Source organism: Centrocercus urophasianus, unplaced genomic scaffold (assembly GCF_019232065.1).
Source record: "Centrocercus urophasianus isolate 14NV4802_14NV808 unplaced genomic scaffold, USGS_Curo_1.0 seq_13, whole genome shotgun sequence".
NCBI classification, from domain to species: Eukaryota; Metazoa; Chordata; class Aves; order Galliformes; family Phasianidae; genus Centrocercus; species Centrocercus urophasianus.
The window spans coordinates 5,367,703-5,382,823 of NW_024884475.1; the positions used below are offsets into that span (position 1 = coordinate 5,367,703).

The 15,121-nt window shown below is 41.9% G+C and overlaps 1 protein-coding gene across 1 annotated transcript in view; it reads left to right on the plus strand.

Moving 5' to 3' along the window:
* The window catches only part of FGFRL1 (fibroblast growth factor receptor like 1), a 161,637-nt gene that overhangs the window by 137,531 nt on the left and 8,985 nt on the right, over positions 1–15,121 (plus strand). Inside the window, exon 4 of the mRNA XM_042811439.1 lies at positions 12,668–12,748. Within this exon, the coding sequence (XP_042667373.1) occupies positions 12,668–12,748 (81 nt within the window). The remainder of the gene's footprint in view (positions 1–12,667; positions 12,749–15,121) is intronic.

A 15,121-nucleotide genomic window follows, 5' to 3' on the forward strand; every position in this document is an offset into this window, starting at 1 on the left:
TCTCAGGTGTCACATTAATCTGGCTGGTATGAGATTATAGCTTGCCAGTTGCTGATTTTGGAAATGAATGCTTGGTTCTTTTAATTGACTTCAGCGTAAATAGTAATATTAGGCCACAGTGGAACAGTCTTTCAGAAAAAATCTACCCTTGTTTAACAAAATGGCACCCTAGAAGTGTGAAATTTTGTAGTATTAATGAAAACTGGAGGAATTACTAGGAATGTTCTCACATGATGGAGCTCCTCATTCAGGATGTATGGCCATGGAGACTGCACAGAGGGATCCTGTGGGATCTCTTCTCTTGAAGTCATCTGCGGTGCTGTGACATTCCTCCAGTGCAATCTATGATGTATTTATAACATTTGCATGTAATCCACCAGGCAGGGCCTGCACTATAGAGCGTGGGAGTTTCTGGCCCTTGGGATTTGTGAGGCTGCAAATGCAGGAGCTGGAGGCAGTTGGATTTGTGGCACGGCTGGGGGTTTCCCCGGCACTACGAGAAGTGAGCAGTAAGCCCTGAGCGTGCTGCAGTCTGCCTTCACACAGGATCTTCTCACAAGGTTTCGATTTCCAAGGCTTTGGTGATTTTTGGCCTTGAAGTGCTCCTTTTAAGCTGATCTTCCACAGTCTTTCAAGGTTCACCCACAAGTCGTAACTACCCCGGAGAATAACAGCACATGGATGCAATGAAACGCATTCATAAAAGTGCTTGGTTTTGTATTGATGGGACTTGAGATGCTTGTTATCTCCGAGCAGGATTTAGAGAGACATAAATGTAGCATCTCATCTTTACACATTCATAACTCCTTCCATCAAAAAATCCCCAAGCATTTTACGCACAGATGTAACTGGATAATACGGCCTGTTGTCTGTGTGGCATCTCTGACATCAGTTAACATCATTCTAAGCCATATGCCAGGGTCTAGAGTATTCCCTGAAGAATTTTACATAGGAGGAATACATGTAAATAGAATATCTGGCAATCTATGAATGGCTCACAGGATTTTAATCAACTGCGCAGATTTAAAATTGGCATTTAAATCCTCTCACATCTGTTGTTTAAAATAGCCAGCAGCGTGTGGGATACATTCAGTGTGCAATATTCATATGAGAATGTTAATAACAGTATACATTATGGCCATGAAAAATAAGGTATGTAAATGCACTACTCGTAAGAGTAAGTATTTAGAAGTTTTTGAGAAAGCTCTGTTTAGTTGTGAAAAATAAATATATTTTCCCCACAGATTAAGGTAGGATAGGTTCTTTGTAGTTTGAATGAGAGCTTAAATGTTCTTGTTTGCACCCTGAGAGTGAAGTGTGGCTCTCCAGGATCGGTCCTTATGGGGTAACTCACATAGAAAGCCAATAAACTGCACCTGTTTTAGCTTCTAAATATCAGAGGTGGTGAAAAAAGTTCTTTATGGATCATCTAGGCAAGGTCATAGGTGGCAGCCAACTCTGATTTGGTGCTACCCAGCTCTGGTTCATTCATAGCCGCTGGATTTGAACAGCATACCTACTCCATTTTCTCATTGCGTTTGAATGGTCTTCACGACTATTAACTATTCCCAAAATAGATTTACTACTGCAGATTCTTTGCTACTTTATCTCACCAAAGTCTTTTAAAGAGGCGCAGGGTATGAAGCACACTGACACGGGTGACTTGTGCCTCTAGATTCAGTTCCGACTGTTGGGGAGAGCTGCACCATCGCTCTCTAAAAAATACAGTAACTGCGACTAAAGACCCAAATGCCTTTGAATGCACCTGAAATTTTTTTGCATGTATTGTTAGATGGCTCCTGACTGTGGTTCCTTTCTGGTTGCACTCTGGCCACCGTTCTCTTACACTGCGGGTCATGTGCTCAGAGAGGGATTTAAAAAATGAACAATAAATCACAAAAACACAAAAGAGAAGTTAATTCCATCCCACAGGAATGACTGTGCTACACCAGTCATTGTTTTGAAGTATGTTTTAGAAATTTGTAATGACAGCATTGCGAATATAGAGTTAATTGTGGAACAACCATTTTTCCAATTTGTGTTTTACCCCACATGGAAAGCTATAATTTACTCCATGTAATTAGGTTAAGTTTAATTCTGGCAAGACATAGGCCAGAATTATCCAGTGTAATATACTGTAATCCTCACGTTATTTGAGGTGCCAAGTATTCCATTTGTTTTGGGAGCCAGCAAAATTGCCACTTGTCCAGAGTTGTTCTTGGACAGAATTGTGAAAGTGGTAATATTTTGCTCCTTGCTATTATTAGTCAGACAATGACCAGATATATATGCAACCATTCATTGAACATCACGGAGAAGTAATAAAATTATGTATTTGACAGCCTATGGAGAGAATATCAAATGACTGTTTGACATCGTCAGGCACTGAGGGTACTTTGTATTTTCATGATCAGAACCCAAAGTTCCAAGTTTTTTTAGTTTCTTCTCGTGCTGAAAACTATAGTGATCAGAGAGATAGTGTGAAAAGCCAAGGTAACATCACTGCTGTATTGCTATTGCACTGCTCCATATCATTTTGTTAACAAAGGTTAAATCAACCTTGAACGCAAAAAACTACCAAAATTTGATTTTCTTCTCCACTTTTTCCAATGCCTTTTTTATACTATCTGAGTAGTTTACTTGTGTCCTCTAGAAAGTTCATTTATCGAAAGATATTTGATATTGCTCAGAGACCTGTAGCTTGTTGAGGTGATGATGGTTGCAGATGACATCATTTATGGAATCCTATTTATTACGCGTGGACTGTTTTGTGAAATAGGAGATCTCTTTATTCCTGAAACTTGAGGCAAAAGATTCCATACCAATGTTCCATGTCTTACTGCGTATAACTAAAAACTTAAACACTCCTTTTCATTATGTTCTTTTAAAGTCCAGTTGAAAACCATCGTCTTCTACCCATTTCATAGCACTTTTAACGCATACAGGTGCTATTATTGAAATCAAAGTTAAACTTAATATGCTATTGATGGATTTTGATGAGGTGTGAGTTTCTGCCTCAAGCAAAGAGACAGGGGACTCAGTTTTCCCATCAAAGATGTTAAGCAGCAGTTCTCTCTGGGGCTTAGCTTCCTTTCATAACAGCTCTACTGCATAGGATGTTTAATTTTCTTCCATAGGAGATATTTTCCCTTTACACCAATAGACTGTGAAATATGCAAGCCCCAAAATGATGTTTAAATAATTTTCATACTGGCATTGAAGAAACAGCTGGATCCACATTCCTATCTGTATCATTCAGAATTGCAATTCCCAGTTCATTGTGATGGATTAGGTAATTCCACACCAAGGAATTAGCTCAGTGTTTGGAAGGGTCAGGACTGTATGATTGATTATTTTTGTTTGATCATGAATGCCATCTAAAAATAATTATTGCACTCAATCACTGACATGTCTGACTTCTCTTTCCCAGCAGCCCCTCTGGAAATTTCTGGGAGCTGGCTGTTTTGACCACATGAAAGTTCAGGGAGATTCAGTACGTATCCGTGATGTTCATACACATCTCAGTAAAGGAAATAATGAACATCAATCAGCACTACTAGGAAGGGGAAGGATAGAGGTAACTTTATGTGAGGAACAGTAGCTGCGTAGTAGTTAAAATACAAAGCTGAGAGCCAGGTCTTAGCAGTTTATCCTTGGCTCTGCTGTAATCTTCTTATCATTAACCTTGCATTAGTCCTTTTAGTAGCATGTCTCCCTCCCCCAGCCCTAAGCAGTTTAGGATTGTTGAAGATGGAATTTTGGCCAATGTTCTTGGGTGGAGCGTTCATACCACCTCATTTTTGGCACCCATTGTACATGGCTGAGGACCCCTCCATCATCCCTTTGCACTCAGAGAGAAGAGGTAGATGTCAACCTAACCTTCTCCTCCTCACTCCTAACTTGAATGCTGATTTCTGAAGGAGAGACTATTTAAAAAATAAGTACTTGTCAGACAACAGTAAACCAAATGAAATATGCCATTTTTATAAACTTAAGGTAAGTAACAAATGATTCATTAATATAAGTAATTACAAAATTGTTGTAAATTCAGATGTTGGACTGACTGATAGTATAAATTAAACTTAGTTTCTCAACTCTATGAATCGATGAGAAATCCTCATCATTCCCCTAGCAGGCCAGAATGACTGCAGCCTAAAAAAAATATTATTGGCAAACTTTAATATACTCTGCATCCACTCCATGCTTGCAGTACTGAGACAAAAAACCTTGAACAGGGACTGTCTTTTGCTCTGTGTGTGAGCAGTATTTAATATAATGGGAACCTGTCTCTAAGAAATCCTTGGTATTGTCATGGTACAAGTAATGATTTAAAAATACTGGAAGATATTCTCAAGTTATTTGAGGGCTGGAGGAGTTGATTGGTAACTGCTGTTTGCTTGGTGCTGCTATTTCATGCCCAGAAAATGCTGGTGACAAGGCAGAAGCCTAACCACTTGTCTTGTTCTCTGATTTCTTTGTCCTTTCATCCTCACCAGCAGTAGATCAAGAGCTTAACCGCAGACTGGTGCCTGCGGTGCAGAGCTCTGGGAGCTACTGTCTGTGTATGGTGTAGCATGCTGATAAAAAAAGCAACCACAACAACAAGAACAAAAAGGAAGAGTTGTTTTCTTGTCTCCTGTGGAATGGAGACCTGGATGCAGGCGGGAGGTCCTGGTGTCTGGAGAAGTCTGTGTGGCAGAAGGGCTCTGATTGCCTTTGTAATTGTCATAATGGTAGGTCAGAGAATTGCAGTGGTTCCATGAGTGACTCCAGCCATTGCCCCTTGTGGTTCTTTGTGTGGTTACAGCAGTAGATTGAACATCCTCGTGTGCAGATGTTCCATGGCTGGGAATGTCTCAGATGATTTAATGAGTTCTGTGGGTAATAATGGGCCACAAAGAGCAAGGCAAGAACCCAATCTTCAGGAAGGCTTCTCCCTCTACAGCAGTATGGAAAGTGGTTGAGGAAGAGGGGTGCAGAATTAAAGTGGGTGAAAACCTGACCCAGGTACAGAGGAGCGAAGGGGACAGATGAGCATGGTATGCTCAGGGCAGGTCTCATCAAGAGCTCAGAACATCTCTGCAGTTCCTCTGTATGGATACAGCCACTAGTAAAGGGATTTTTTTTGGATCCTCAAGGTCTTTTTGTTATAAACATCATTTTCTGTTGAGCATTTTCTTTCTTGCTGATCATACAATTATAGTGATCATACAATTATATACAATGGAGAAGTTACTACAGCATGCTTTGGGAACTAGATGATCCAACATTTGCCAATGGATTCATAAAATCTCTAGTATAGCCATAGGTAGACCATTACAATTTTAAATCTCAGATGTTCCAAAAATTGAAGGTAATAAACTTTTGATTTTTCTAGGTGATATAGTCCAGTAGATACCCCTTTTGAGAAGCTCTCTTATATGCTGAAATTTAAATACTTTCATTCCACATCTCATTATTTGTGCATTAATACTTTTACGTGTGCCTAAAATAGCCCACTCTTTCTGAAATTCCATCTCTCCTCTTTACACATTTACTTCTCTAAGGAAATATGTGATCCCTTTCCAAACCAAAGTTTTTTAAATCAAGCTTAAACTATAAACCACAGCATTCTTTGGGGATATGCCTACATTGCACACTCAGCAGAGGATTGCTGTATAAAGAAGGAATTGGTGGTAAAAGAGTTAGCTCAGGTGCTGGTAGCAGCTCATGCATAGCAGTGCTAGATTCCCTGTGGGCTGCTGTCCGGAGAAGCAGAATAGGTTTGCCTGTGCCTGAAGCTAGATTGATATCAAGACGTCAAATAAGCTGGCTCTGTCATGTTTATTCTACACCATAGTCCCTCCTTCTTTTATTCTGTAGAATGGTTCTATTTTCTTTGGTCTTAAAGCTCCTAATGTATGTTCACCTCTTGAGATGTGGGTTGCAGCAATAGATAACAACTAAGAGCTTTGTCATCTACAATGAGGAATGGTATAGATTAAAGAAGTGGAATTGTAGGAAGGGACAGAAATTGGGTGTCCTCATTTCCTAGCCAGGGCTGTAGGCTATAGGCTGTAGCCTGTGGTGTCCCTGCTGAATTCATGAGGTGGGCTGCAAAGGATTCTTTTCAGCACATCTTGCTTATAGAGAAACTCCCAGTACTGAGGCTGAAGTGAAATCCATGAATTTTTTAAAATGGAAATTCCCATGAATTTGACCAGAGATGAAAATACCAAAAAAGCCACTAGCACAAACCATACTTTATACATATATAATCTAAATATTCAGGAAATTCTAGTACCAATAGCTCTGGTTATTTTTGGCCCAACTGAAACCAAAGGCAATAAGCAGTAAAGTCTACAGTGCCCATTACAGAGGCAAATTCTCTGCCAGTAACATATATTTTTTTGTTTAATAAAAAAAATAAAATAAATAAAAATAGCTAGAGTGTTCCTTGGCTATGCGCTCCTCTGAGTGGGTTTCTTCCTTTTCATCTTCAGGGGTTTAGTTTGGCTGGGCCCAAGGAAAGGGGTTTCCTCCAGGAGACTTTTTTTCATTGCTCCAAAAATTCCTGATCACTTTGCTTTCACTGCACCCTTCCAAATAAATTCTAAACACATTTCCTGCCTTTTCATAGCATCAGCACTGTTAATACAGTGGATGACACTGTTAATATAGTAGTAGGCAGGTTAAGGAGTGGCAAGCATGAAATGAAGGGTTGCTGGAGGAACTATGAAAAAATATTCAAAATACCACCTAAGATTTAAACCAGGTTTATGTTAGTGGGATGAATTCATTGGATTTTTTTCCTATCTGACTCTAGCATAAAGGAGTGTTCAGAGAGAAAGCTTGCTAAATTAAACCTTAGTGATGTGAGTAAATTCAGGATTAGCTGAGATACAAATTTTGCTTTTTAATCCTTGCTGTGATTTCAAATCAGGCTTTGAATTCACCTATGGATCACTGGACTCATGAGACCTAAATGCATAATCCAGGCCTCAGAAACAAAAACAAAAAAACACGAGGCAAATGAAAAAGGTCACAAGATCTCAAAAATCAATGTTTTCTTCCTTCCAAGTCTTCAGGTACATTTATGCAGAATTCTTATTTGCAGTCACAGACTGCAAATCAATAACAAACAAGCCCTGAAATTCTCAAGCAATCTCATGCCAGGATCAAAGTTCTTTAGAATCCCCAAATATCACAAGGCAAGTGATGAAATCCTGGAAGCTGGCATAAGTAGCTTTCAGATTGAAATCATGCACTAGCCAGTAGTCTGGTACTCATTTCTCTGACCATTGGGAGTTAATACCAGCTGAAATTCTAAGTGAAACCTGGAGTGTTAATCCGCATTAAGGAGATCTGGGGAAAGCAAGTGCCTTAATCCCTGCAAACCCTGTGATAAAGTTGTTACTGCCTGTCTACATGCACATGGACCATTTACGTGGGCATCAGTTGAACCTGTTAGGATAGCAGGAGGCTCAGTAAAACAGAATGATCTTACCCTTGTGTTTCCCTTTAAATTTCAGACAGTACTACAGGAAATCCTGAATTTATCTGAGATAAACTGTAGATGCAGACTTTTTCAGATTGCACTTGCTTTCTTCTAAGTTCTTTATCTTGTCTGCTGCCAGGACTACTGGGAAAGGAGTCCAAACACTTACTGATCTATTCTCACCCCTTAATTTTACGGTTAAGTTCATGATAACAAATTCTGATCTAACTCCAAGGAAGGCCCAAGACCCACCATCCACAGCCAACTGTAAGTTTGTCATTTACTGGGCTTCTGCAGCAGCAAAGTTGGGGCACAAACACCATGTGCAAATATGGTGCCCCTAAGTAAGTGCGAGAGAGAGCACCTAAAGCTGGAGTTCAGAGAGATCCCTTTCATTCATCCATGAGAAAAGGCCTCATTCTAATTGTTCAAGCCTGACTGGATTGCATCACTTTCCCCCTCATTTCACTCCCTCCCTCATTTGCACCCCTTGTTGGGCAGCAGTTGAGTGTTGAGTAGGGACTGCCTTAATGATGCATGCTGATCGCTTCATTCCCTGTTGGCCCCGTCCCCCCTCCCCCCTTTAGCCCCCCAGTGCCTCCCCTAGGGCTTTGAAGTGTGTTCCCGTCTCAGGCTCCAGTTCAGAGGTCACTTTGTTTATTTATGCAAAGCTGGCTCATCTGCGAAATGGGGCTTTCAAGGCCTCTGACATCAAAGGCTCCAAAGCTGGTCACATCAAGTCAGAGCAGAGACTGGCCTTGCATTATAACAAATTAAAGCAACTTTGTGAATCATAGAGAAACATTATGGCTAGAGTTTTGCTTCATAAAAAACTGAGATGTTTTGACTTGGGGATGGGTGCTCAGAACATGGTATTGGTCTGAAAACAAGTCATGCCCATTCAGCTAGAACATGAAGCCTCCCCACGAAGTCTGTGGGTAAATAAAATTTGATCCTGGCTCAGTAACAGCCTGTGAGTATTTCCCATCAGCTTGTCTTGGAGTCAGATCATTATGCAGAATTTTCCATTTGTTTTAACTTTTAAGAGTCAGTGGAACAATTCTGCTGTGGTAGTAAATGGTAACCATACTCTGCTTATATGGTGCTCTTTGTCCCATAGGATCCCATTTGTCAGCTGATGGGGTTACATACAGAAATCCCTGTCTGAAGAAATCTAACCTGTTTTGTGAAAGGAAATCAACCAGGAGGACACATGACAGGCAATATGCACAGAGCATCATGCTTTCTGGAGTGTGAAAGAGCAATTTGGCCATGACGTCAGCACTGATAGCCGAAGCTTCATACTCTCAGATGCATCAAATCTCATACAGAAACAAGCTCACGATCCCCCTTTCACCCCACCCAACACCCAACACTTCCCCAGCCCATACCAACCCATGGCATCTCAACCTGGGAGCTAACTTGGAACAACATCCTGGGGGGCAGCAGCTGGGGGGGCAGCACTGGGATGGCATTCCTGAACAACTGGGTGCCTTTGGACCCATTCTGACCCAACATTTAATGGCCAGGTGTGATACTTGGAGGGGAAGGGGGCTACATAGGTTTGTCCCTTGTCTCCAAGTTTATCACCTGACATAATACGATAGTTCGTCACCTGACCTGATATGGGAATCTTCCACCTAAGGTTTCTTGACAAATTATTCAAGCTTTCTAACACCACAAAAACAGCTTGTAGAGAGAGGACACCCAAATCATGTGCACAGCATGTATTTTCCTACCCCCAAGATACTCGTGACATAAAATTAGTCAGTGATTATTTTTCAAGGCAGGTTTTCCACTTAGTCTTCCAACTGGCTGCTCTCCTAACCCTGTGATAGTGTCCAAGATGTCCAGCACAGGATGACCTTCCAATATAGGTCACGGAAAAGGGAGCTCGTAGGAAACTTCATCAGCTCATCCTTCTTAGCACTGCCTCTTGCAGTAATCTGCTGGCAGCAAGGCTGGCCCTGCTGCATAGCTGGTTTCACTGCCCTTTGGCTGCTGCTGGATTTTTTGTGTGTGTTCTTATCACCCTGACCTGGCTGCCTCTGTGGGAAGTGACAAAAGTTTGAATAAGCAATCAGTTTATTAGGTCTTTTTTGAATATAGCTAAGAGTCATGATTTTGGTTACCAATTCATTCTTTACGTGCTGATCATATATATTTGAATGAGACTTGTTTTCTGAGGCCCAATCTCTGTCTAATAAGGAAATTCTTCAAAACAGGGGAGAACAGACACTTCTTATGTAAGCAATGCTAACTTGGATGTGGTTGTGTCAGGTGGAAGTCAAATCTCATTGATATATCTGAATTAAACAGGGCTCATCCATAAGAAGATTGCTCCTGAGATATCTATCACCTGCTTTTCTGTTCCACTTTTTAAATAATGCGCTTCGTTTTGGCTCTCTGGTACTACAGTTCTGTGCTTAAGACACTCACCCAAGAGGAGGTTCAAATGTGACTGTGAATGCAGCAGAAGGACTTGACCCTGGGGTACTCTCATCCCAGGTTAATGCTTTATTGTTATATTACTGGCTGTTCTCCTGGCTTGCTCACACTTCTAAGCTTGCACTGAGATTCCCTTGTTTCAAGGAATCACTCCCAAATGAGCTTTGCTGAGTTCCATCCAGTATTTCATAAATCAGATTTTTTTTTCTTTTTTTTTCGCAGTTCTCAGGTTTTCTTGCAGTTCTTGCCGCTGGAACAGAGATTTCAGTAGCATCCTCTCACCCATTGTGCACCTCTGGGTCTGGGAAGGAGGAGTAGTTCTATTCTACACAAGTTTCCATGTTTATGACATTTCCATTCCACCTAAGTCTTCTGCTATGGTTTATTGTTAACATTGCCACATTCCTAACAAGCATGAAACTGGTTCCAGTGGATCTAAACCAACAAACCTAAATGCATGTGGCTACTTCTTGCTACCCTGCCAAAGTATTTGTTTCATATGCTCACTGTGGTGACATGAGCTATCCCAATCTCTTCCCCCAAAACGATTTTCTCTGGGTTTGGTAAGTTACTCTGCAAGTTTGGGATTTGGTGGGATAACAACCCAAGAGGCATCTTCAAAAGATCAAACAGATTCAGGGCAATTTTATGGACATCAAAAGCTTGGCAGCGTGTCAAGAGGTGTTGAGGATGCCAGTCGGTCCTGGTGTGCAGGCAGGAAGAGTGCACATGGGCTGACATATTGTAACATGAGGCAGGAGGCAAGGGAGGCTGCCCTGCTCTTTGTACACTGAGCTGGAGAGGATTAAGATATAGCTGACAGGACATCACCACTTAAAGGCCTTAGCCAGCTTAACAGTGTGCAGGATTCCTACATCTCTGACCATACTTTTCATTTCTTCTTCGTTACCCAATACATTTTTATAATGGTACTAAAGGATTTACTAAATTCTCTGCCATGGAGCATCCAGAATTTCATTCACAGCCCAACTGGTATTTATGAGAAAAATTGTACAAGCACCAGAAAATAATCCGTTCAGTATTTTAACTGAAAGGACGCAATCCATCATAAGCAAGCCACCATATATAATGGGTAAATTTGTACTGCCTGCGTTCAGTTTGCCAAGGCTGTTTGCTGAGCGTGGCTGCGTTTCACGCTGCTTCCCCACTGCTCAGCCAGGAAAGCCTCTGGGATTCCAGGGACGGCGAAGGGTGAGGGAGGTGGGACAGGGCGGGCGGCCAGAGCGAGCTGCCGGAGCAAGGGCACCGCGTGCTGCGGCCCTGAAAGTTTTCTTTACCCCTCGAAGTGACAGCTGCACATACCTCTGGGGGGAACCGTGCCGAAGTCACCACGAGGAGAAGAGAAAAATCTGCCAGGGGTGAGGGGAGACAAACCCTTATGGCACTGCAGCTTCGCTGCTTAAGAGACAGCAGGAAATGAGAGCCAACCATGTGGCAGCATAAAGTGCCCCATGTTGAGGAGACAGGGTGATTTTCTAAACTAATGGAAACTGGGCTGAGGATGGGGTTATAGCTATGGACTTCACTCACAAAGCCAACATGCAGGTTTATATGCCACTATTTAAGCCCATTTCATCTTCTGAAGTAACTATAAAGAACAGTTCTACTCTTTGCACATTTTGCATATACAACTCTCTATAAAAAATATTAAAAAAAATACAGAGCTTTTTCTCTCCACTGCAGAGATTAGTAAAGAATTTTCTCTCTTTTGCCTGAATTATTTTTTCTTATGATTTTGAGGAGCTGAGCATTCAAAGGGATTCATTCCTTAGCTTAAGCATTTCCACTTCTCTTGCTGGCATTTTACACTGCTGTAGAGGTAGTTCTGCTAGTTCTTACTAAGGTAGATCCTGCCTTCCTCTGACCTCTCTCTGCCTACCAAGTTGCCCTCACAGAGATGAAGACTTTAGTTCTGGCTTTATTACACACACTTAGAATCATAGAATCATTAAGGTTGGAAAAGACAATTAAGATCACCAAGCTCAGCCACTGACACATCCCCACCTTGCCCACTGACCATGTTCCTCACTGCCACATTTCTAAGGTTCTTGAACACTTCCAGGGACGGTAATCCCACCACCTCCCTGAGCAGCCTGTGCCAATAATAGGAAGAGATTAGGGGCAAAGAGCTGTATCATTGCTATAGGTGGATTTTTTTTTTTTAAACATAGATGTATACATAAAACTTTTCCATGCTTTGACCAGCCCTATCTTTGTGTTTGATATCCCTTGAGGGCTCATTTGACCCCTCAGCAAACCTGCTTGCTTTCCTGATTTTGTATGGAAACTGAAAGGCAAATTAGTGGCCCTAATTCCATTGCTTGTGCTCTCTGTGTTACTGATCACATAAGCCTTCACCACCTCCCAGGTTTAATTATCTGTAATTTTGACTTATACCATTATTTGCATAGAAGGTACAACAGATCGGCTCCTCCTAGAGAATGGCAACCTGTAAACATAAACAAAGAGTCTTTTGTTAACTATTAATGGAAACATTGATTTATCTCCCATTGCTTTGGTTGCTTGCCGAAAAGCTCATAAAGCAGCAACTAAATTGTTTACTAAACTGGCTAAGCTGTACATGCCGGGATATGAATGCCAAATGTATGTCAAGTGCCTTTCAGCTTCACGGTGCCTGCAGGAGGAAATGCAAACTCCCTTCATCACACTGCTGCACTGCAGGAGATCTTCCTAACATCTTCACTTTCCTCTCTGTTGCAGATGACACCAGCTCAGGAAAGAACAGCCAGACACCTGAAGGCTCTAATGGAGAATATGAAGATCATTCTGGGAAGCAATGGGGTAAGGAACAGTGTGTATTTTCCTTCTGTTCCTGTTCAGTGTTGTTCACACAGCATGTTTCTCAGTTGCAGAAAGAAAGGAAAAGGCAGAGCAAATGGAGTGAGTTCTCCCTGCAGATGCTCAAATAATAAACAGTCAGTGTGTATCTGTGGGTTTCAGGAAGAGAATGAGCGAAGTTGCAGTTGGTGTTTGCAGAGTCTTGGGCACTGGAGAAGTGAGAGAGGAAACTTGGTGATTGCCCCAGCTTGCCATCCAGCTACCATTGTGGAAGGAAATCACTGGGGAAAGCACCTGCCCAACAAGAGTAGGAAAAGATAGATACCCCTGTCCTCATTTTCCCACAAATGTCTGAGCTCTTATCCTAAAGATCTGAAAGTACTTCAGTGCTTGGTAGTACATAGGATTATTTCTGTACATATTATTAGTACACAGGATGATTTCTAAGCATCAGGAAAGCTTGAAGCAGCACTATCACTATGTGGAGGTATACATGGCAGATCACAGCAGACTGCATGTTTTAGCTAACCACCTAGATTTGTAGGAGCAATAATAGACAGGAGCCTTTGGAACTAATCCGTGCATCTCGGGATGTTAGCCAGGGAGATGAGATAGCTGTACTCCTTCCCAGCTCTTTGTGCTCATAACCTTCTGCTTCATTTCATTTTCATTAGCTTGAACCTTCATGGTAAACAGGTTTCAGCAAGAAACCCATGCACAACACTGTTTCTTTGTCCCTATCTGCTCATGTTTTCCCTTGATCTTGTGCTTGGCATAATTTATACTGTACAAATGTGCTGTTCATGTTTATGAAGCAAACACCAAGCGATGTGGAAGAGAACAAGCAATGAAGTATAAATAATACAGGGGCACTTTGTAATGACCTTCTCTGGCACTCCAACAAGCAAAACTTCTGTAAATGGTACAGATCTGGGGATGGACATTTACCAGCACAAACTCAAAGGAGACCTTTTCTGTCTCACAGTGCTGCTTCTCTCTCCATCTCCTTTGTGATTGTTGAGCCTCTTTTTCTCTCTTATGTGTGTGTCTGTCTTTTTCTCCTTTTTTGTCAACTGTCCTTTCTAAACTCGTCCAATTCAGGCTTTTGTCAAGGAAGCATTCAGGGCTGTGTAAATGGGATCTGATTTCAGCGTATTGCATGCAGGCTGGAGTAGCTTTTGAGAGCGCATAATCACTTAACCTTCCCTAAACAGAACCAGAAAGAGCCAAACAGGTTTAGCTTTACTTGTAGCTTAGTGTGTATCTGAGCAACATTGCATTAGAGATGAGTGCAAAACTTCAGACAGATTTATGGGAATCAGAGCAGGAGAAAAATACAGAAATGTTATAGGTCTGCTTCTGGGGAGAAAGTTTCTCTTTCGCACCACTCTTACTGAACACAGAGATCATGTCCCAGAATACTGCTGTGGAAGCAGGAAAGGGTGAGGGGAAAGGCCTGACCTTGCAGTCATTCCTAATATTCAGCCCTGATGGGGTTAATTTCCCCTCTAGAGGCCAATTGTTTTGGTGGAAGGGAGCCTCCTCTTGCAGCAGATCCTCAAGGGAATACCCAGAAATTTACACAGGAGGAGCTGTGCAGGGGGTTATTTACGCACCAGGAGCTGTGCAGGTTAGTATGTCACACTTGCTGCTCAGCTGTCATGGCAAGGATTCTCAGAGCCAGAGTTGCTCCAGTTCATTAGATTACACATGAAAGTCTCTGTATGGAGAGCAAAGCATTTCTCAGCAAGAGTTTGAAATAACATGAAATGGCTGGGACTCAAAATGACAGTCAAGGAGGGCAAGAGGAGGCTGCAGAGGCAGATGGTTTCTCCTAAAGAAAGAGACTCCGAGAGAGGGGAATGCCAAAGGGTGTCTTCTTCTGAGAGGAAGATCTGTAGGTCAAGGCTGCAGGTGGGTGAGAGCACCAGGGGACAGGGTCATAGACCTTGGAGGGCAATGGCTGCAATTTGCAGATGCATGGAGAGAGGAAGCTTCAAACTAACCTCCTCCATCCATCAATTTTCCACTATAATGCACATCCTGGAGCTTCTGCCCGTTGCTGGGCAGCAGGGCTGACTCTATAGTAGGTAGTCCCACCTGTAGCAAACTTCCCCAATATCTGAAGTACAACCTTCTCAGCTTGCTTTGATGTGCTGTGTTCTACTGATGTTGTGGATCTCTAATTGCAGTGGTTGATGGGCATGTCCAAGCCAATGGCCAATCATTCTCTGTTTTTCATTTTCTCCAAGCAAAGAAAGGAAATACAAGAAAAACTGTAATTTCTTTTGGATTTTCAAGCTTTTGCCTTGCAACAAATCATATAGCATTAAGTGTCTTAAAAGTGTGCAAAGCAAAGCATTTTTTCTTTCTACT